General features: G+C 39.4%; 1 protein-coding gene across 1 annotated transcript in view; it reads right to left on the reverse strand.

The window, feature by feature from the left end:
• Window positions 1-2,611: 2,611 nt before the first annotated feature.
• The window catches only part of LOC117384255 (prospero homeobox protein 1-like), a 56,505-nt gene continuing 37,094 nt past the window's right edge, over window positions 2,612-22,022 (reverse strand). Inside the window, exon 7 of the mRNA XM_033981545.2 lies at window positions 2,612-3,524. Coding sequence (XP_033837436.1) covers window positions 3,339-3,524 — 186 coding nt within the window. The 3' untranslated portion in view covers window positions 2,612-3,338. The remainder of the gene's footprint in view (window positions 3,525-22,022) is intronic.

The following is a 22,022-nucleotide window of genomic DNA, read 5'->3' on the forward strand; positions in this document are numbered from 1 at the left end:
GTGAAATGGGACATAATATGATGCCATGTGTTTAATATAGACATGGCCCCATAATTAAAGCCAGGGCCAAAAAAAAAAAGAAAAAAAACAGAAAAAAGAAAATAAATAAATAAATAAATAAATAATAATAATAATAATAATAATAATAATAATAATAATTCACATATCTCACACACATATTTTTTTTTTAAGAATAATTTATTTCATGTGACAGATAAACAATGAGTAAACCACTGGTCAAATCTGTAGCAAGCATTAATAATAATAATAATAATCATGATAATTGGAATAACATTAATAGGAATCTCAATTATAAATAACAATATCCGAGTGGTTTTTACATCTATACAAGCTACAAATACCAGCAAATTCTCTTTTTTTCTGCTGTGAAAACCTCAAATACTTGACACATGACGTGGCCAGCACTGTTGCCCCTCTCTGCCCCGGGGCGGACAGGAATACCTCGATAAGATGCTGGATTACCTCTGAGGACTGAAGGCTTCAAGGGTCTGACTGGAGGGCAAGGCAGCTTGGCGTTTTTGGCTGCCGGGCACAAGCGTCTTAGCGTAGTATTATTAGCCTCTTTCAAACGCAGCTGATCTTTTGTTTGTGCCAATGATGCCGGTTTGATCCAGGTCTTAAGAAGCAACTTGATTCCATTCTTGAATATACAAAGTTCAAAGCCAAGCAGGGCCGTTTCAGGATATAAGCGGTCTGTAGACGTATACCGGGCCCCAAGTCCGTTATAAGGGGCCCCCAGAGCTGAACAATTAGCCTCATCTAACCAGTAATATTTGATTTTATTTATTTCATGGTACTACTTTATAATAACTACACCTTAATTAGCCTTAACGCAACACTATGTAACTTTCTGAAGGTAGCACGTCTCTTGCATGATTCCATTGAAACAGAAAGTTAAAACCAAACTTCAATAACATTTCCATGGAAACAAGCAGGATGAGACCCTTCTCCAGGCTAAATAAGCGTCAGGTTTGTGGAGATGCGAGCTCACTCACAGTAAATAATACTACAAATAGAAACAACCAAAAAAAAAAAAAAAAAAAATCTAAACTAAAAAAAAAGAAACATGCTTTTATTTTAGACTTTTTTTGGCTAAAAGTTACATAATGGGGCTTTAATAAAACATAAACAGAGACTTAATTCATCGTGAAGAAATTGTTTTTGAAGAAGTAACAAATTAAAAGGTAAGGGTTAAAAGTTAAGGTTTGGGTATCCATTAAATAAGCCTGAATTGTTCTTATTAAACTATTTATTTATTATGAATTAAGTCTTTGTTGCGGCTTAATTAAGGCATAAAGAAATGTATTTATTATAAAGTATTACCATGAATTTTGATGTTTGTAGATTAAGTGAGGTATTGAGAATCACTCTGTAACGATTTGCCAAACGAGCCCCCCTAACATCATTTAGCACAGGGGCCCCCAAAATGCTAGATACGGCCCTGGTCAGCCTATACAGCATCAATATTCTGGGTCATCAATATTTCTGTTCCAAAGTGCAAAAAAAAAGAAATTGGCTATATGTGAGTTTTGTATTGTGTGATCTTTAAATGGCACAGAGTGTATTCAGGCTTTAACAATATGATTTTTTTTTTATTAACACCTAAACATAAGTGCATATATTAGTAAAATTATCGGAGACTACACAAAGATTCCACAGTGTAATGTAAACGTAGCTGTCTCCCAATCCACTCTGCTGCACTGCAAATAATTCAAACCTATTTACGTTTCACGACATCTGTGTTTTTGATTCTTCCAGTTAAATTTGCTCAAGATAAGCAACACGATCAAAAAGTCAACCGAAGTGTTACGTGATGATGTCGTCACTCTTTTGCTTCATCCGAAATTTCAAGCCTTATTCACTTGGATGGCACTGTGACTTTGTCTTTAACCCGCTTTGTAGAATATCGATTTCAGCTTTAAAACAGCACAAAGTGAATAAATGAAGTCTGTCTTTCTTTGTACAAAACATATTTTTACCTGTATATTGTAGGTCTAAAAATGAAAATGCTAAAACAATTATCGTAAACACTGATATAATTTAGTGTGGAACAGTATCTTTCACCTGATGTGTCTTTAACATCTGACAAAATCCCCGTTTCTGCTGTTTGTGTCGATGAAACTCTGAACGTTTGGACCCATACGAGCTGCGATGTTACTGGAATATTGTAAATAAAATGTAAAAGGGCCATATTACACTATGTTCTGATCTATGTTATAATGTTGTTTCCTCATCACAAACAGACCTGGAGTTATGTTGTGTTTCATTTACTCAAGTTTAACACACAAATCTCGCATATTTAGGAGTTCTTCTCTCAAACAGGAAACACTCTGTTCTACCTTGTGATGTCACCATGTGGTAATACAGGAAGTGCTCCACTGTGTTTTTAAACTCCATACACTTTCACTAGAATCATGTGGATCATTTCAACCCTGGAATTTCTTGTTTCTACTGAACAAATGATAAAAGGTAGCTGTTAATTTGAAAAATGACCACTTTATGACGTCACAGGGTGGAACAGAGCATTTTGAACGTTGACTAATAATGCTGGATTACTCAAACATGTGTGAATGAAGCAAAACACAGCTCCAGATATGTTTTTGAGGATGTAACAACATTATTTCATGGCTTAAAGTTCACAAGAGTCAATTTTGCGTAATATAGGACTTTTAAGTTGTCAGATCTCATAAAATAAAGACAAAACGTAATGATTTGCAGAGCATGGCATGGCTGTATAGTTGTGCGTCAGATTGAAAAGCCTAAGGCAAAGTTCATAGGGGAAGAGGGGCAACCTTGTCGGGTTCCGGGCAGGGGGGGCCACATTGTCAAAACACCCAAAAATTCTCAGTACAATAAGAGTGGAAACAACAGCTAAATGGGTTAGAGGGTTTGTGAGGGTTTGGGAATGGCACTGTGCTTTTTTTTCTATTTGACAAGTGTAGCCTATTCGCTAACTGGCCAAGGGATCCAAGAAGTCCGCTTATACAAAGGAGGAAAAAATACAGAAACGTCACTTTATCTCAAAATATGTCCTGTAACTTAAAAACATCCACGATAAAAAGATTAATATATTTTTCAATTTCTTCTGTTGATTAGGTCTTCTTCCACAGTCGGATGAAGATAATGGAACTTTTTTTGTTGCAAGAAGTGCAAGAAGGATGAAAAAATCTCACGTTTTTATGTTTTTTTGTTTGGTCTTTCACAAGCGCCAGGACAATTTCAGCTGCAAGCGATCTTTAGTAAGTCTTTTCTCCGAATGGTTTCAAAGGTCTGGGAGGTTGGTGGACAGTCCATGTCGACGACCTCCCCAGGCCTAGTCAGTCATGGAGCAGCTCTTGTAGGCAGTTGGGGGACTTGAAGACCTCCGGCACCTCGCTGTCCAGTTTGCAGATGACCTTGTAGATGGCCTTCTTCCACGAGGGGTCCGCGTCCTTCCCGGCCACGATGGCGTTGAAGAACTCGCGGAGAGTCACTTGGGCCACCTCCAGAAAACGCTCCGGGACCTGGAGGAAAAACAAGGCAAACATAAGTGACATGATAAAAAAAACAACTAAACAAAACAAAAAATTACACTAAGCTGTTAACTAAGTAATGTAGGGTCTTCTACCTGTTTGTCTCTATGGAGATGTTGCCTGGAATGTTTCACAGTATGGCATTCAATTTAACAAGTATATCTATCTGCAAATGGATGCACATTAGTCCTGGACATCATGAACATCTGCAGCTGGCCTGTCCATAGAAGTGGATCTCTCCTTCTCTATAGTTTTTGTTTGAGTTTTTCCTTGCCGAGGAGCAGAGTCTTAAGACAGGGGGCGCTCTGGGACAGTTCTCCATTTGCTTGTTTTCTGTTGATTAATTTGCTTGTTTGTTTCTGTTTCATTGCTAATTTTAATATGTTTATCAAGGTATTCTTTTAGCAATACAAACCTAATTGAAGATATGGTAAGACTGAGATAGAAAAGTTTAATGCCATGCTATGGATCTATACATGCAAAGAAATAACATCTCCATGGAGACAAGCAGCTGGAGGAACAAACCCCCATCAAAAAAGTTACACAGTGCACCTGTTAAATTTACTGCTATGGTGAAATTCACTTTAAAGAGGCAGGAAGTCGAGAGACCGGTTTCTATTGTTAAGTCATTTTAGATCAACATTGTGATTTATCATGAACATACTTTTTATAGAGACAGATACAACAGTACAGCAGTGAAATTTTAAAAAAAAAAAAAAAAAACTAATAAAAAATTAATAAATAAATAAATAATAATAATAATACTAATAATAATAATAATACTAATAATAATAATAATACTACTAATAATAATAATAATAATAATAATAATAATAATAATGTTATGCTAGATACCCCAAAAAGTACAATATCTCTTAAAAAAAAAAAATCAATAAAAAAAAAATCAATGAGCTGTATTTAGACCAGTTTCAGTAGCACACTTGTGGTGAAGCAGGATGGCTGAAAGCAGAAGCCGTGCTCTGGAATACAAAACTGATTCTAACTTGTGGTCAAACTCTCCTATATAAGATATGTTTATTCTTCAGGTGTCTGTGTACTTAAGTTTCCAGACGGCCTCACTTCCTCTTGAGCGGCCAGCTGTTTGGTGTGCGTGCTTGCATTGTGTGTGTGTGTTGTTAGTCTCCCGGGTGTGTAACAGTGGCAGGTGAACAGATGTTTCGATCAGAGCTGAGATCCAAGTGTTATTTAATCTCACCGTCTTGTGTGTGTGTTTATATAATGCGCGCGTGATTGGTTGTTGCAAGTGTATTAAGCCATCTAATTAATAATTCATTACATTGATTATTGTTTTAATTGTAATTGTACACAGTGTCTCTCATAGATTTTGGCTGGGACTGCTTTGGTACCACTTTATAATAACTACACCATTATTAACCTTATTGAAGAATGAACAAAGACTTAAAATAGCACTTCCTGAAAAGAATTTATATTAAAACTTTGAAAGCTCGCTCAGGGGTAATCAGCTACATGTTCACTAATGACTTTTTCTGTTTCTGAAACTTTATAAAACGCAAGGTTATTAAAACATTTAGCAGAATCTTGCATTTCAAACAGCCTTTTTGGACTGAAAACCACCACGTTATGGATATTAGTTAACACCTAGCTGGTTAGTGATGCCTTTGAACTCTTAATATGTGAATTTTTTGAAAAGTCTATGGGAAAAAATAATGGAAAATCTACTTCAAGATCCAGACAATAAGAAATACTCAAAAACTAGATGAAGTAGTAGACAGCCAGTTTTACAATATATCTGTGTATCTGGGACAAAAGTAAGGAAAAATTTAGTACAGTCACTTAAATCTTAATCAGAAGTGGGTAGAATAGCCAAAAATTATATTCAAATAAGAGTAACATTACTTCAAAATAATATTACTCAAGTAGAAGTACAAAGTAGTGGTGCTAGAAGTTCAAGAAATGTAAGTAACTGTCAGGAAGCAAAAACTGATTTATAATTTTGATGTCAATGTAAATGGAAGGACACAACTTTAAATAATACATGCACAAAATCTGATATTTTCAAAGGATATACTGTCCCACAAAGTAAATCATAGCCTTAACGTTGTACTTAGGGTTGGTTAAGGTTGGGGTCAGTCTCCAGGTAATGAATACAAGTCAATGCAATGTCCCCACAAAGGATAGACACCCAACACAGATGTAGGTGTGTGTGTTCCCCGGGGTCGTACGCGGAACAATACAACATACGCACACTTTTCTTTTCCCGCCCTTTCTCCTGGGGGCAAGATCATTCAAAGACACTAAACAACCTGCCTCCCTCCTGTTCCTCCCTCCTCTTCCTCTTATGCTGACTCCCCTCTCAGACACGTCGCCCAAACAAAGCACCCACGCAGAGGACAGACAGACAGGGTGGGTGTCTACATGGGTGCGCCCCCGTCACGCGTGGACTAGCATGCCAAGGTTAGCCGCAGCAGCCTGAATGAATCGCAGTCCGAATGGGTCCCCTGGCTCCCATCCTCTGCAGGGTTAGCCGCTCCCCTCACTGCCCCCTCTCTTTAGCTAGCCCCGCGAGACCACAGTTATTTCAATGAGGTCCTCTGTCACTGTCCTGCTAGAAACACGGCAAAAACATGCAAATACTTAGTACGGATCGAGGTGTGGAGAAATAAAATTGAATCGTCATAATACGTCTTTAAAAAAAGCAATACACAGATTAAACAATACTAAAACTAGTAATCGGAACTAGATATTCAGATGAATGTATTAATATTGAAAACAACTTTTAAAGTTGCACATGATGGAATCAACTACCAATATTTTGAAAATGACTATAAAGACTGTTATTATCATTGTATTGAAATGCTGCTGAACACTTTATAGTGCCTGTCCCTTTAAACAACTTACGATAATCAACCTACTTGCACCAATAGTTTTGCACTGTATATTTTGTACTATATTTAGTTTATTTTATTTAATTAATTATTATTTATTTTATTTTTATTTAATTTATTTAATACATGCAATATTTTTTATTTTATTTGATCATAGTTTAGTATTATTATTATTTATTGCTGCACCATATCACCAAAGCATGTTTCTAGTTTATTAATTTTGTTCACTAATAATGGCGAACAGTTTATACAGTTTATACTGAATCAGCACTGAGTATGAAGCATAATTTTCTTTAGTGTAAAAATAAAACTATATACTATAAATATGTTTTATTAATGTAATGTAATTTTTCCTTTGTCATGCTTAGTGCGAGAGACAGGTGGATTTAACCTTTAATGGCGAAGTCAGAACTTAACTTATATTTAAGCTTTATTAAAACTAGAAACTTTAATAGAATCATAATGCTATTCAGTTAAAATCATGAACTCATGAATTGCGACCTATGAGAAAATAGTGATTTTGTTTTTTGCCATCTATTTTTCCCATATCATTCACTGCTAGTCAGAAATACAGTTGTTCATTTTTTGCAGTGTATCCTCTTAGCTCTGTCCCCAAAGCGCAGTAGTCTTATTTCAGCACTTTGAGTTCTGCTGCAGGGCTGACGAGTGTCACCCTGAAACGCTCCAAAAACACACGGATCATAGCGCCGAACGAGCCAGAGCCAACGCTGCAACAAAAGTACGGGGTCAGGTCAAGGTCGCTGTTTAAGCCCTGTCCTTTTTATCGCAGCAGCCTTCCCACTCTTCCTCTCAAAAACATCTTAAGCACAAGTGATTCGGAGCAGGGCCGGGGCAAGTAGTTAATGCACTTTAGCAAGAAAATGTGGCCAAAAAACGAGGATTTAATTTGGTTTTGACAGTAGCGGAACAAGGCGGTCAAAAGGGCAGTGTTTTTTGCTTAAAGAACATTCACTCGGCACCGTGAAGGCTGCGGTTAGAGTTAGAATTGGCAGAGGTTGAAGGCGCAGACGTGTGGGTTTTGAACATGAGGAAATCAAATGTAAGCAGGTGGATCAGAGACGTGTGATGCAGGAAGAGTAAACCCTCTCAAAGGAGAACATCTTCAAGAACAAGCTCAGGTTTCAATCATTTTAACACTTTTAATGCTTTCTCGGCAACTGTTTGAACCAAAGCGCACATTTAGAGGTGTTTCAAGAGGAAGAGCAGATTTCAGTGATTGGTTTTGTGAAATTTTACATTTTCAAACAGCTTCGTTTAAAGCTCTAGAGCAGGTTAGAATCACCAAAATGCCATTACAGTGAATTTAAGCAGGAATTCCATAGCGCCTGGAAGTGACATAATCACTTAACTTGCAACTTAACCGCTGACTTTGCTTTGTTTTTGACATTATGCCACAGCACTGTGTCTGGAATGTTCAAATAAAACAGAAATAAATATAACAGGACAGAGAAGCTTTTATCGATTTCCGTAGAATAAGAATACAAGGAAGAAGTGGCTTGAATTGATAAGGTAATGTCTACGGCAACGTTAAAAAAACATCGGACAAAAGTGCGACGCGACGCTTATAACCTTGGTGTTGGTGTTAAGTTACTGTAATTGCTATTTTTGCAAAAACTAAATGGAAATTGTAAACATGTCCTTGTTTGCAATCAGCTGGCAGATGTTCCTTGGACCTGGAGCAAGAAATATGTTGTGCATGACGTCATCATTTCACAATACGGTTAAATTTTTAGTTTGACTTTCATTGCATTTTTAACAGGTTTCCAGATAATTTAGCTCAAGATAGGAAAATGCACTGCAATCTGTCACTATAGGCGGACTAAAAACAATTGGCAGCTAGCGTCAATGCTACAAAACTGTACAGTGTTGTAGCAGTGTAACAGAACATAACACCAGGTATGATTTTGAATAATAGAAACAAATGCTATTTTTGCTTCATGCACAACTACTGCACAAATAGATCTAAACTCAAATCAAGATTCTGATTTTGTTTTGTTTTTGCAGTGCATTGTGTCCACTTTGATTTCATACACACACACTCCCGCGTCCAGATGCCCCAATCTGTCTGGCCACCGTAAATCAGTCTAATAAAGAGCTCTAAATTAGGCCATCATCAATATTTATACTAGGCCTGTTCTCCCCGTGTGCTGGGGTGGGGTGGAGGAGGGGAGGGTGGGCGGCGCGCTCTTGGCTCACATCCTCACATGACGTCCCGTTGCCAGGAGAGCGAGGCTGAGCGGAGAATGGGGGAAGTCCGACGAGAGGCAAAGGTGAAGAGGAAGAAAGTCTGAGTAAACATTCATTTGATTGCCCAAGCAGAGGAGGTTCAATTTAGGAACAGATTATGGGAGCATGGAGGGGGCTGCATCAACTAGGGGGCCCATCAGTTTATCATTATTTATTTTTAAATTTTTTCAGCTGAAATAAACGCTTAACATAAGAATTATCTATATATTTTAAAACATTTTTAAATTAAACTTCTGTACTGTTTAGTATTTCTTGTTTCACAGCGACTGTAATCACACTTTTTGTTCGTGCCCAGTTCAGTCCTGATGTAGACTTCGTTTGGTCCTGTTCTCATCCTGGTTTAGTCCTGGTCTAGTCCTAGTTTACGTCCCGCTTTGGTCCTAGTTTTGTCCCAAATTTTCTACAGCCATCTTAAAATCAAATATGGAAAGTTTGTACAATTATTTAACCCTGATTTATGGGCACACAAAGTACCTCAACTGCAAATAGTCATGATGAACTAGTGCAATGAGATAAAGAAGACGCATTGTGCTTTTTCCAGCTTTTTACTCATTTGTAGATTATTATTTTACATTTTGTTGATTGTAAACTGTCATATTGATCTAAAACAGCTTAGTAATAGAAACTGGTCCATTGACTTCCTGTTCACAATGACATTTCACCCTAGCAACCAAACAATCTGAAGTTTTTATTGTTGAAAAATGACATGCATAACATAGACCGAGAATCTGAATAATTTGAATAATCGCAAGTGAGTAGAGGGGATGTGGGCGGGGATAGGGGGTAGATGAAAACGAAAATTTTCTAAGCACTCAAGTGTCATTTGCAGGATGATACAGGATTAGAACTTATATAGACTTGATACTCAATACCGATTCTGATACCACAGTGATAATTAAAAACACTTTCTTTAGACAACAGAATATGATTTTACTTTCTTTTCTATTCCCATTTGGCCTTATATCTGTGTAATCCCTCAGTCGTCCAGGTAAGTTCCATAGTGGTCCATGGTGTATACTAGTCTACGTGTCTTATACTTGTTCTGATACAGCTTGAGATCATTCTAAAACTATTCAGGAAAGGTTCATTTCTGTCTGTGAATGTGACTTTTTAGTATCGATACTTGCTCAAATGAGTATCTAGTCTCAATACTAGTTTTAGAATCGATTAGTATCAGATTTTTGATGCTACTCCCTCCCCTTCCTACAAGTCTCAGGTGTAAAATGTCCACCCGATTCTTGTTCTTTCCGTCCATCCAAATGCTCAAGGTTCTATGCATTGTGTCTTTGCCGTGTCACTTGTCTGTATCATATGCTTTTTGCTTTTTTTTTGATCAAGTGGATATCGATCGACTGCTCTTCACGCAGTATTCTGTTTATCGCTCAGCTGGATCTCTTTCCGCCCGCTATAGTTTGTCCATTTCGGTGGCATTCGGCGCAGCCTTGAGACCAACGCGCTGTCGGCCGCAGTATTTTTTGAACATGAGGACAATACTGGAACTCTTTCATGTTTTGGAGAGGGTGGAGGAGGGTGGAGGGTGGAGGGAGGAGGAGAAGGGGGGGGAGTGGACATATCGTTTGAGTGCCAGCTCCTGAGCATCTGCTTCCTCTTCCCCTCTTTCTCTCTCTCTGTATCTAGCTTTCGCTCTCTCTCTCTCAGCCCATCAGACCTGGCAGGAAAACACAAGCAGCGACGTGGCAACAATCAAATGTCCCCTCACTGTCCTTTGGGGCCTTCTTAAAGCGAGGCTGTACCATGCGTTTCTGCGGGTTTCCAAAATCACTACTTAAACTGGGATTCTGTTAGCAGCCATATAATGAAGACATAACTACAACGTTTACATATTTTGAAGGTTATATATGGACATGCTATACCTCTTTGAAAAGCCAAAACCTGCAGAATTTGACTGATTTAAAATAATTCAGTTTTCTTTTGCAATGGAACTTACCTGGACGAAACATTACACAGGCAATTGCAGGCTAAAAACTATTCATGTTTGCATTCTGCTGGTGATTTTTGCACAAAATTAGCACGTGATGGCGCAGTGGGGGTGAAAGTAGCTTAGTTGGTAGCGCGTTTGCCCACTGATCCAAAGGTTGGCAGTTTAAATCCTGCTCTCGATATTAAAGATCATTGATTCATCGGTCAAATCCACTGACCTACAGGTTGGTGGTGCGATTCCAGCTCCCACAGGTGAATGTTATGTCCTCGGGCAAGACATTTAACCCACCTTGCCCCCAGTGTTTCTTCCTGTAAAGTTCTTTGAGTTCCTTGAAGGTGGAAAAACACTGTATAAAAATGTGACTATTTTATTCATTCCCATTCACATTCAGAGCATGTTTTAAAAAAGGTTTTGTCTCCACTTTTTATTGACCAAAACTCGCAAAAACCTACATTACTAGTAGTTACTGCAGACTAAAAGTAGGAGTAAATATGTGGATTTTTTTGACAGTAACAAAAAAATTAAAATAAAAGAACCGAGGGGACAATGGGGACAAGATCCAAGCTGATACAAAATCGCCCAAAGAAAAAAGAAAGTGTATCCATGTTTGAAATCAGCTGGTGGATGTGAAAACTAGAAATATGCTAACATCATCACACCCGTAGGACCTAGATTTTTTTCCTTTATACATTTTGACAGGTTTCAAGATAATTTAGCTTGAAATAAGATCTTTCACAATATGGAAACTAAAACCAAATGGCAGCTCGGGTCACAAGTACTAAGCCAGCTGGCAAGTGGTCACATTTTTATACAGCGCTTTTCCACCTTCAAGGCACTCAAAGCACTTTACATCAAGGAACCAGTCACACATTCATACACGTACACAAATACTAGGAATGAGGTGGGTTAAGTGTCTTGCCCAAGGACACACTGAGCTACTGTCGCCCAATTGGTAAATACTGAGAACTAATCTAGGCCTAAATGTGTGGATATTTTTGACAATAATAAGAAAAAGAACAGAAAGGTCGATGGGAACAAGATCCCAGCTGATACAACATCACCCAAAGACAATTAAAAAAGAAAGGTTGTAGTGTGCAATCTGGACAGAGAGGGTAGAGACATTCAGTAAATAGTCTGTAAGGAAGCAAACCCACAACGCCAAGGTAACAACCACCACTGGCAAGCATATTCTCATTGTTGAAATGTTAAAAGTAATCCTTTTCTGGCATTAAAATCCATTAAAGGAAACTAAAATCGTTCTACATTATGTGAAATTGACTCTTGTGAGCTTTAAGTCATGTTATAATGTTGTTCCTCCTCAAAAACATACCTAGAGTTGTGTTTTGTTTCATTCACACGTGTTTGAGTAACACTTTATTATTTGTCTGTCTTCATCTCCAAAACTCAAAATGCTCTGTTCCACCTTGTGATGTCATGAAGTGGTAGTTTTCAAGTTAACAGCTCCTTTTTACCTTTTGTTCAGTAGAGAGTGGAAATTCCAGAGCTGAACTTATTCAAATGATTCTAATGAAGGTGTATGGAGTTTAAAAACCACAGAGGAGCACTTCCTGTATTACCACATGACATCACAAGGTGGAACAGAAAGTGGAGCATTTCTGTTTGAGAGAACTCAGTATAAATATGTAGGATTTGAGTGCTAAACGTATGTGAATGAAACGAAACACAACTCCATGTCTGTTTGTGATGAGGAAACAACATTATAACATCGGTCAGAAATAGCGTAACATGGGCCCTTTAACTTAATTTAAACAGCCAAACCCACGACCCATCCCACCGCGCTGCAATGATCTCCGTTATGGACAGAGCAGACTGAAGGTTCCTCCAGGACATGTCCAATATGTTTCCTCTGTGTGCTGTCCTTTTGTCCATCTCCCTGATCTCACTCTCACGGAGACAAAGCCTTCCACATAGGCCCAGTGTCTGTGGTCCATGTGATCCGGAGGAAGGGCCCGCGTCCTGGGATCGCGTCTGCGTGTCTGCCCCCTCTGTCTCCTGCCTCCGCTCTCCACACACATCTCATCTGCCTCTCAGACGGTTTTGTGACTTGCTTCATTGCATTGTCCGAGTAACAATTACCAATAAGGAATAAGAGTATCAAAAAACACAAAGTTTCATAAGGATCGAAGCTTGAGCCGAGTTAAAGGGTCCATATTACTCTAATTTCTGATCTATGTTATAATGTTGTTTCCTCGTCACAAACAGACCTGGAGTTGTGTTTTGTTTTATTCACACATGTTTAGAGGTCAGATTTAGAGGTCTTCTCTCAACCTGAAAACGCTCTGTTCCACCTTGTGATGTCATGTGGTAATACAGGAAGTGCTCCACCTGTGTTTTTAAACTCAATAAAATAATCTGGATAATTTCAGCCCTGGAATTGCCAATCTCTGCTAAATAAAAGGGAAAAGGCAGCTGTTAACTTGAAAACTACCACTTCATGACATCACAAGGTGGAAGAGAGCATTTTGCAAGGCTTTGGAGATGTAAACAACGTAACAATATATAATAAAGGGTTACTCAAACGTGTGAATGAAACAAAACACAACGGCGGGTATAACATGGCTAAAAGCTCACAAGAGTCAGTTTTGCATAATATAAGACCTTTTAAAGATTCTACATTCTGCATTAACAAGACTTTTTGGACTTTTTATACAATTTTTTTATGATTTAAAGACGCCCAAAAGCGATTTATTCCTGACAATAGATGAAAATATATAAGTTTTCTTTAAAGGGCCTCATGTAAGCGGCTCTTGAAGTTAGATTAGGACTGCTGTGTGCCGTATCTAATCATTAAGCGTTTTTATTGTCCACGAACCAGAAAGTTTGTTGTTAACATGCTAGTTGTTGTGACGACGATACTCCCTCTAGAACCTGTGAAAAGCACTTAAAGACTCCTTGCCGCCAGTTGTTTTTCGTGGATCAAACTTAAAACCGTAAAAATCAGGTACAAGCTTTTTAACGTTGGCATTTCAATCTGTTGGTGCAGTCAGGGCAGATGCAATACAAATATAGCTAGAGTCAATAGCTGCTAGCGTTGATGTCCGTAGTGAACACAATTTGACCAATAACCCCAACCAAGAGTCTCCTTTGGCAGTGTCCGCGGGTAAAGTTAGCGCGCGTCACCCGGAGCACAATAGATCATCTGACTGCGCGCGCGTTAGCCTGCACACCACACTATCACATGACACTGAAGGCTACGTCTTTGTTAGCGTAGCCCATTGTTGAAGCTATAAGGAGACAGCTGGGGCCACACTTAACAGTACACACAACCCAGCCCGCGTGACTTCGGCCGGGCTCCGCGACAAGAATGATGCCTCCTCCTCCTCCTCCAGTGGATCCTAGCACCGATACCAAGACACGCGCTCGGGCATCGCAAGCACATAGCTATAATTACAGTGACGGAAACTGGCAGGTGGCATTGTCTAAGGCGTTGCACTGTTGTCTGTCAGCAGCAGCACAATGAGGGTTGGGGTAACAGTTCAGAGCTTGTTGCTAATACACTGGGGGCTATAAGACATGCCAATGGATGTATGCTAGGCCTTATGATCTATAAATACATCCAGATAATAGCTAGTTTAGACCAATACGATTTCAGGTTTGCAGGGTTTGGAGGAGGGATTTCAAGGGGATCGAGAATCAGACACTAATCGATACTAAAACTGGTATTGAAAGTAGAAAAAAAATCGTGTAAACCCAACACAATTTGACCTTTACGAAATAGTTTTACAATGATCTTACTCTATATCAGAACTAGACTTCATGGAAACATAAAGTACGTTAAGTTTTTTTTTTTGTTTTTTTTGTTTTTTTTTACATGGCAACATTAGTTAGTAGTATAACGTTAAAAGTACTTTTTGGATTAACTTAAAATGACTTTCTGGTGGTGGAAAGTTAACTGTACAGTTCCACTTCGGAGTTTTATGCCATACTGTGGAATATTATAGCCGAAGGAAATCCAGGACTTCCATGAAACAATAAGAGTCAGGTTTGTGGAGATGCAAGCTCGCTCACAGTAAGGACTTATTTTTCTCAGTTTTTCCGTGCAATAAAAACAACCAAAATGCAAAAAAAACATGCTTTTACTTAAACTTATTTTTGATGAAAAAAGTTGCATACTGGGGCTAGGGTTATTACAGCCAAAAGAACTCCAGAATTTTCATGGAAACAAGCCAATTAAGAGTCAGGTTTGTGGAGATGCAAGCTCGCTCACAGTAAGGATGCATTTTTCTCAGTTTATCAGTGCAATAAAAACAACGGAAATGCAAAAAAAAAACACATGCTTTTACTAAAACTTATTTTTGACGAAAAAAGTTACATACTGGGGCTAGGGTTATTATAGCCAAAGGAACACCAGGACTTCCATGGAAACAAGTGAGGACGCATGTTTTTCTAAGTTCTTCCGTGCAATAAAAACAACCAAAATGCAAAAAAAAAAACCCTGCTTTTACTTAAACTTATTCTTGGCGACATAAACTTATACATACTGGGTTTTTAATGGCACATCTTATTTTTTATAACCAAGACACTCTACCTCACTATTTGCACTATTCTGATGTTTAATCAAGCATGACTAGAACAAAGACACAGGGCTAGACTGGGTTTGGAAATTGTCCCCTCTTTTAAATGAATGTGGTCTGTGCTTATGCCTCGTGGGTAGGTTACAACTGCAAGGTGACAGGTGAGGACAGGGCTGCTCAGAATACAGCTAAACTAAAAATGAGTCGCAATTAATATCCTTAAGTGTTTTACAGCAGCTTAAAGAGGAAAAACAACACACAAAAAAACAGCGTTCTTGATATGATACTGTAATGTAACAATGGCATGAAGTCTTCTGAGAGAGGGTGAGGCTTCTGTGACAGGCCAAAGAGGAAGAGAATAAACAGACGAGTAACCGGATGGATGAAAGCACAATGGAGGACAAAGCAGTCAGTGGAAGTGGAAAGACATGAGAAGATCAGCCTTTGATGGAGAGCAGGAGGTGAAATGAGATAGTCCTGAAATGTGAGTGTGGGACCAGTTTGTGTCCTGCAGGTGTTCATCTGACTGGACCATGCTTCCTTCAGATCATCTTCTAACTGTCCATCAAAGTGAAAGAACCAAGCTCAAAGTCCAGAGAGGAGACACCAAATACTCATTCAGGTGTTTATGTAACTCAAATGTAGAGAAAGTATAGCATTCAGATACATTAAGATGTTCCTCTAAGTGTCCATCAAAGAGAAGGTTCCATGCTCTTCTTTAGGTGTTCATGTGATTGTGTCCATTGGAGAAAGTGTTCCTCTGATTCTGTCATTCAGGTGTTATACAACTGTCAAGTATGTCTGTGTAATCTCTCAGCCATCTGGGTCTGATCCATGGTAAAAGCCGAAGTTAAAATCTGTCAACTGAACAAAAAGTTGTAGGAGTGAAGAAATTTCACTGCTCATCCAAGTCTGGTCAGATTACTGGTGGACACTGCCTTATCTTATCGATCTGAACTGAAGAAGCGGCTTAGATGGGCAGTGAAATGTCTTCACTCCCACATCTTTTTGTCCAGTTGAGAGATCCTCCAGCATCTGGACTCCCCAGGAACCTACGCCAGGATCCTGTTTGTGGACTTCAGCTCTGTGTTCAACACCATCCTCCCTGCTCTGCTCCAGGACAAGCTCGCTCTGCTCAATGTGCCTGACTCCATCTGCAGGTGGATCACTGACTTCCTGACGGACAGGAGGCAGCGCGTACGGCTGGGGAAGAATGTCTAGGACACTCGGACTATCAGCACAGGATCTCCACCGGGCTATGTACTTTCTCCCCTGCTCTTCTCCCTGTACACCAACTGCTGCACCTCCAGCCATGACTCCATCAAACTGGTTAAGTTTGCAGATGACACCACCCTCATCGGACTCATCTCGGACAGCGATGAGTCTGCCTACAGGAGGGAGGTGGACCGGCTGGTGTCCTGGTGCAGCAGCAACAACCTGGAGCTTAACGCCCAGAAGACAGTGGAGATGATTGTGGACTTCAGGAAAGTCAGAGTCCCCCTGCCTCCCCTCACCCTGACGGACTCCCCCATCACCACTGTGGACTCTTTCCACTTCCTGGGCACCTGCATCACCCAGGATCTCAAGTGGGAGTCGACCATCAGCTCCCTCATCAAGAAAGCCCATCACAGGATGTTCTACCTGTGGCAGCTGAGGAAACGTAAGCTGCCGGTCCAGATGATGGTGCAGTTTTACACGGCCATCATTGAGTCCATCCTCACCTCCTCCATCACTGTGTGGTTCGCTGGGGCCACTGCCAGGGACAGACAGAGACTGCAGCGCATTGTACCCTCTGCTGAGAAGGTGATTGGCTGCTCCTTCCATCGCTACAGGACCTGTATGTCTCCAGGACTCGGGGGCGAGCAGGCCGTATAGCAGCTGACACTTCTCGCCCTGAACATGGACTATTTGAGCCACTTCCCTCTGGCAGGGGCTACGGTCCATTGGGACCAGAACCTCTCGCCATAAGAACAGTTTCTTCCCCTCTGCTGTTTGTCTCATGAACACTTTATAATATTTGCACAAAACTGGACACTTTATATCACCGGCCACTTTAATAAGTCATGTTTGCACTGTTGTTCTGATGCTGCTGTTGTATATATTTTCTACTTTAACTATTTTATTTGATTTTTAAGCATATCTTTTTTTAACTTCGTGCATGCCCTTATTTGTATTTGTATTTATTCAGTGTGTTTTATGTTTTATGTTGCACTTTATAACCAAAATAAGTTCCTAGTTTGTGAACTGTGTTCACAAACGATGGCAATAAAAGGATTCTGATTCTGATTCTGATTTAACTTCGGCTTTTACTAACTGTCAAGTATGGTGAAAGTACAACATTTTCCTTAAGATGTTGTCTCCTGTAATCTCTCGGTTGTTCAGGTATGATCCAGAGTAAAAAAAAAACAAAAAACTGCTCTAAAGACGTTTCAGGGAGAAGCTAACTACACTGAAAAAAATTCTCCATCAGTTTAATCTCATTTGTACTTGTACCATTTGCCCATTTGAAGCCCATTACATTCCAACTTTACTGACGTGCCTGATAAAATGCTCTATTAGGATAATGTTGCTAATACCCACATGACAGCAACAACAGCAACAAAAGTCACTTTCGCTCTTACATTGCCAAATTCCATAAAATCGTAGTCCTAGACAAGATGCAGTTTCTAGTTGAAGTCACAGAAGGAGCTACCTCACTAACTCAACGTTCAAACGGCCGAAAAAGTTAACAAATCAAACGTATCTTTAATACTTTTGGAATCTTAACAGTGAAACGGCTAATTTGTGAAACTAAATCATAATTCTTTCTCTCATGTGCTTTTGCAATCTGTTCCTTTGGGCAGCGGTAGTCGTGAGCTTTCAGATGTTGAATACAAACTTCCAACGCACCTTTGCTGTTTGGAGACTCCTTACAAGCCCCGTGCCCAAAGTCGAATTCAATCTGTTTTTACCAAGCGTTCCTCATCCTGTTGGCAGAAAAAAGACTTACCTGTACCTTTCCCTGAGCGTCCTGGCAAACCAACTCACTTTTTGTTTCTTGTTTTTGAAGATATCTCCCTCTTTCTTCCATCCCTGCTCCCGGTAGCTACCTGTCTTCCCTTCGCCTTGCTCATTAGTCATGGGCAGAGCAGCAATTAGGCTTAAATGGTTTGGTAGACAGAGAGTTTGAGAGGGGGGTTGAAAGACAGAAAGTGGCTGGGGTAGAGGAGGTAAATTAATGAAGCTGCGATAATTGCTAAGTGTTGTTTACGCCAACTTTGTGAAAGACAACACTGGTGACAAATCGCTCAAGAGCTACCAACGCTAACGGATCAAGACTTTGAAAATCTCACTTTGGTACATGAAAAAGTTTTTGCAAGAAACAAAACCACATTGAAATTAAAGGCCCTATATATGTTATTATATTATACAGGCTACTTAAACACTATATATCCAAACTTATTCCTCACTTTCCTAATGCATTTCAAGCTTCCTAATTCACCACGATGAGTTCCTAAACGCTTTTCGCAACTTTCAGAGGCCACAGTGGAATTTTGTCGTTACTCTAATGCTAACAACAAATAGCATGCTAACAGCGGACCGTGCTAATTAGATGCTGACAGCCCACAGCAGGTTAAAGCCTGTTTAAATTAATACTTCAGTCCCTCATCAATATTATAAATTATGACAATACATGAGATTTTGTTTTCTCTTTATGGACACCATTTTGGACTAAATGAGCAATTTTATTTATTTCATTATTTATTTATTTTGTATTTTTTATTTATTTTTATTTTATTTTATTTTTTTTTTCTTAATTGCTATGACAACATTTCAAATTTTTCATTTTTTTGAAACTTTACAATTTTGTGACGTCACTATGTATTTGTATGCAAAATGATTAAAGCAATCCACCTCTGAGCGTAAAACACAATAGTTAGCTTAGTTTGCATATGTTCAACACTCAGATAAGCACTTCCTGGCTCACCTGATGACATCATGCAGTGCGACAAATCGTTTCAAGGAAGATAAACTAAATATAAAGCAGGTACTATGCAAAATTGCCATCTACCATGTTATAACTTGGTTCCTTCATAAAAAAACACACCTGAAGAGGTTTTAGTTGTCATCCATATCCATGCATCCATGTTTGAGTAATCTAGTGATCTCTCCAGGCCTATTTGAACCTGCCTGTGCAATGCTCCACCCAGAAGCCTACGTCAGCCATGCTCAAACTCGACAATTCTCCAGAAATATACAAAAACATGATATAAAACAGACAGTGGTAGATAGATACCTGTAGTTTTGGTAGTACTTTGAAGGGGGACTCGCTTGTCGCCAACGGCAACGGGAGGGGGGAGACTTACAAAACATGTTAATACTTTGTTTTCGGCTTTTATAATAATAACCCCAAAAAAAATCAAAGACCATAGGACCCTTAAGTTGTCCTTAGTTTCCTTTTTGCACCCTCAACCCTGACTTTATTTTCACAGCCCGAGTAAGTGATCAAAGCAGAGGACGTATATTGACAGGGGACAGATTCAGCAAGAACAGAAAAAGAAAGAAAGAGCAGAGCGGAGAAGGAGGGAGGAGGAGGGACGGAGGAGGGGACGAGCCAAGGTGGAACTGCGAACGGGCTAAATTTGGCAAAGGAGAAGACTTTTGTGTGTGTGTGTGTCGAAAGACTTGCTGAATCGGCCACGGTTCCGGTTTCACGCCTCAGAGTTTGACAGAGGAGAGAGAGGGGGGAGAGAGAGAGAAGTCCCGAGCCGCTAATGTTCCCCGAGGGCGCGAAGAACGGAGGAGTGCAAGGAGGACGCGGAGGTAACGGCGGAGAGGACACAGCGAAGAGGACACAGCGAGCGGAGAGTAGACTGCTGCATCAGGGAGCTAGCTAGCCGCAAAGGACAAACTAGTGCTGTGCAATTCTATTAAGGACGTTTAGTTAAGAGAAAGGAGCTAAAATATGAGATACTAGCATTAAAGTATAATAATCAGAGGGGGGTAGAGTAGCATTACTTCAAAATAATATTACTCGAGTAGAAATACACAGTAGTGGTCCAAGAAATTACGGGTAAAAAGTATTTGGGAAACGACCATCCAAATAAGAGCAACTTAAAGAGTAACTGTTGGGACGTGGCATCTGATTTATAATTAAATACTGCACTGGTATTTCCAAAAGTATAAAAAGTGAGACAAACTAAATCATATCTGAAGCAGCGCTGCAAGAAACACAAATGTTCAAATCATTTCATATCGTTGACATGAAGCTTTCGTCACTTAGACTCACTCACAGTGGGAAGAGTAACCACAACTTTTACTCGAGTAAGAGTACTGCTACTTCAATAAAAAATACAATTTATATTTTACAATCAAGTCGTCAAAGTAGCCGTCCTTTGCTTTGTCGACAGCGCTGCAAACCCTCGGCTGTATCTTAATGAGTTTCTTGATGAAGTCTCAAATGAAATGGTTTTCACTTCACTAAAATAACATGTTTTGAGTTCTTTTCGATTTTTATTTAGTCATTTTAAACTTTTTTGTGCTAGATTCCATATGTGTTCATTCATTCTTTCGATGCCTTCGAAATCTACAATGTAAAAAGTCATGAAAATAAAGAAAAAAAAAACATTAAATGAATCGACTGGTACTATGTCTCGAAGTGATATAATGATTTATAACTATAATCTTGACTGTAGTTGTGGATTAGTTATGATTCTACCTATTACATATAACTTTTCTAACTATATATAACAACCTGTAGGCCTAACAACTTGTAACTAGTAGTACAGATATGTGCTACAGGAGCTTGGTTATGTCTTACTTCGTGTTGTTTCATTGTATTCAAAGTATAAAGTGTTGCCAAGTATCCGTTCATAACTTCCATTATGTGAATAGGTCTTAGTTCTCAAATTGTAATAACACTGCAGATACAAGTGATGTGTTAAGCCAAAATGTGAAAATGTTAAATTAAACTAAGCAAACAGTCTTTTTATTCAGCTCTGGGTTATATGAATAAATAAGGTGAATTTCATTTGAAAGAAAGTCTTGTTCAGAGTCTCCTTCAGCCGTACTGCCTCCATTGTTGAGTGTCTTGAGTCCCTAAGCCCTTGACTCTGCCGTGGCCCCGTGACCTGGAAACCTGAAATAAACCGGCCTTATATATACAGTCTCAACTATTTGCATGTCTGTATGCATAGTGTGTGTGTGCGTACATTGTGTTGCAGGTTAGATACACACACACAAACACACACACACCTGTAAAAGCTCTAAATGCACAAATGTTAGAGGGGACAAATCTATTATTGTTTTTTCAATGCTGTGGTTTTGGGTCACTTCTCTTTTGAGGCGCTGTCACTGGCCTCAGTGTGTTTGTGCTGCTTGACTCTTCAATCTTTGATATGTTTTTTGTCATGACCATAGATTCTGTGCTTGTCTTTGAATGTCATGAGCTACTTATGAGCAAAGCCGATGTGGAATCACATATGGGATATGGTAATGGGGTCTGCAACTTTCTTTGACCCACTTCTGTGCGACGTGACGTAAGTCTAAAGACCTGGCTGTATTTCTCCCAAGACCCTGCTCGTCTCTCCGGCTGCTTAACTCAGGATTATGAGGCGTGTTTGAGACACCTGCTCCTCAGGCGTTCCTCAGGCACTCCTTAGGCACTCCTCAGGTGCTGCCTGTCACCTGTTGGCACCAGGCTGGTCCCCATTGCTGAGTAATTTGGAGACCATTGATTTCAGCATCATCATCGGTTGCTACGCCACCAAACTACAGGCGGCCTGCACCTGACTAATCTGCACCCACTGAAATGCAAAGGCATTTTTGTCAAACTTTTTTTTTTTTAAATGGTCTTTGTTCAGCTGCTGTTTTTTTTTTTTTTTTTTTTTTTTTTACA

This window comes from Periophthalmus magnuspinnatus, chromosome 2 (genome assembly GCF_009829125.3).
Source record: "Periophthalmus magnuspinnatus isolate fPerMag1 chromosome 2, fPerMag1.2.pri, whole genome shotgun sequence".
Lineage (NCBI taxonomy): Eukaryota > Metazoa > Chordata > Actinopteri > Gobiiformes > Gobiidae > Periophthalmus > Periophthalmus magnuspinnatus.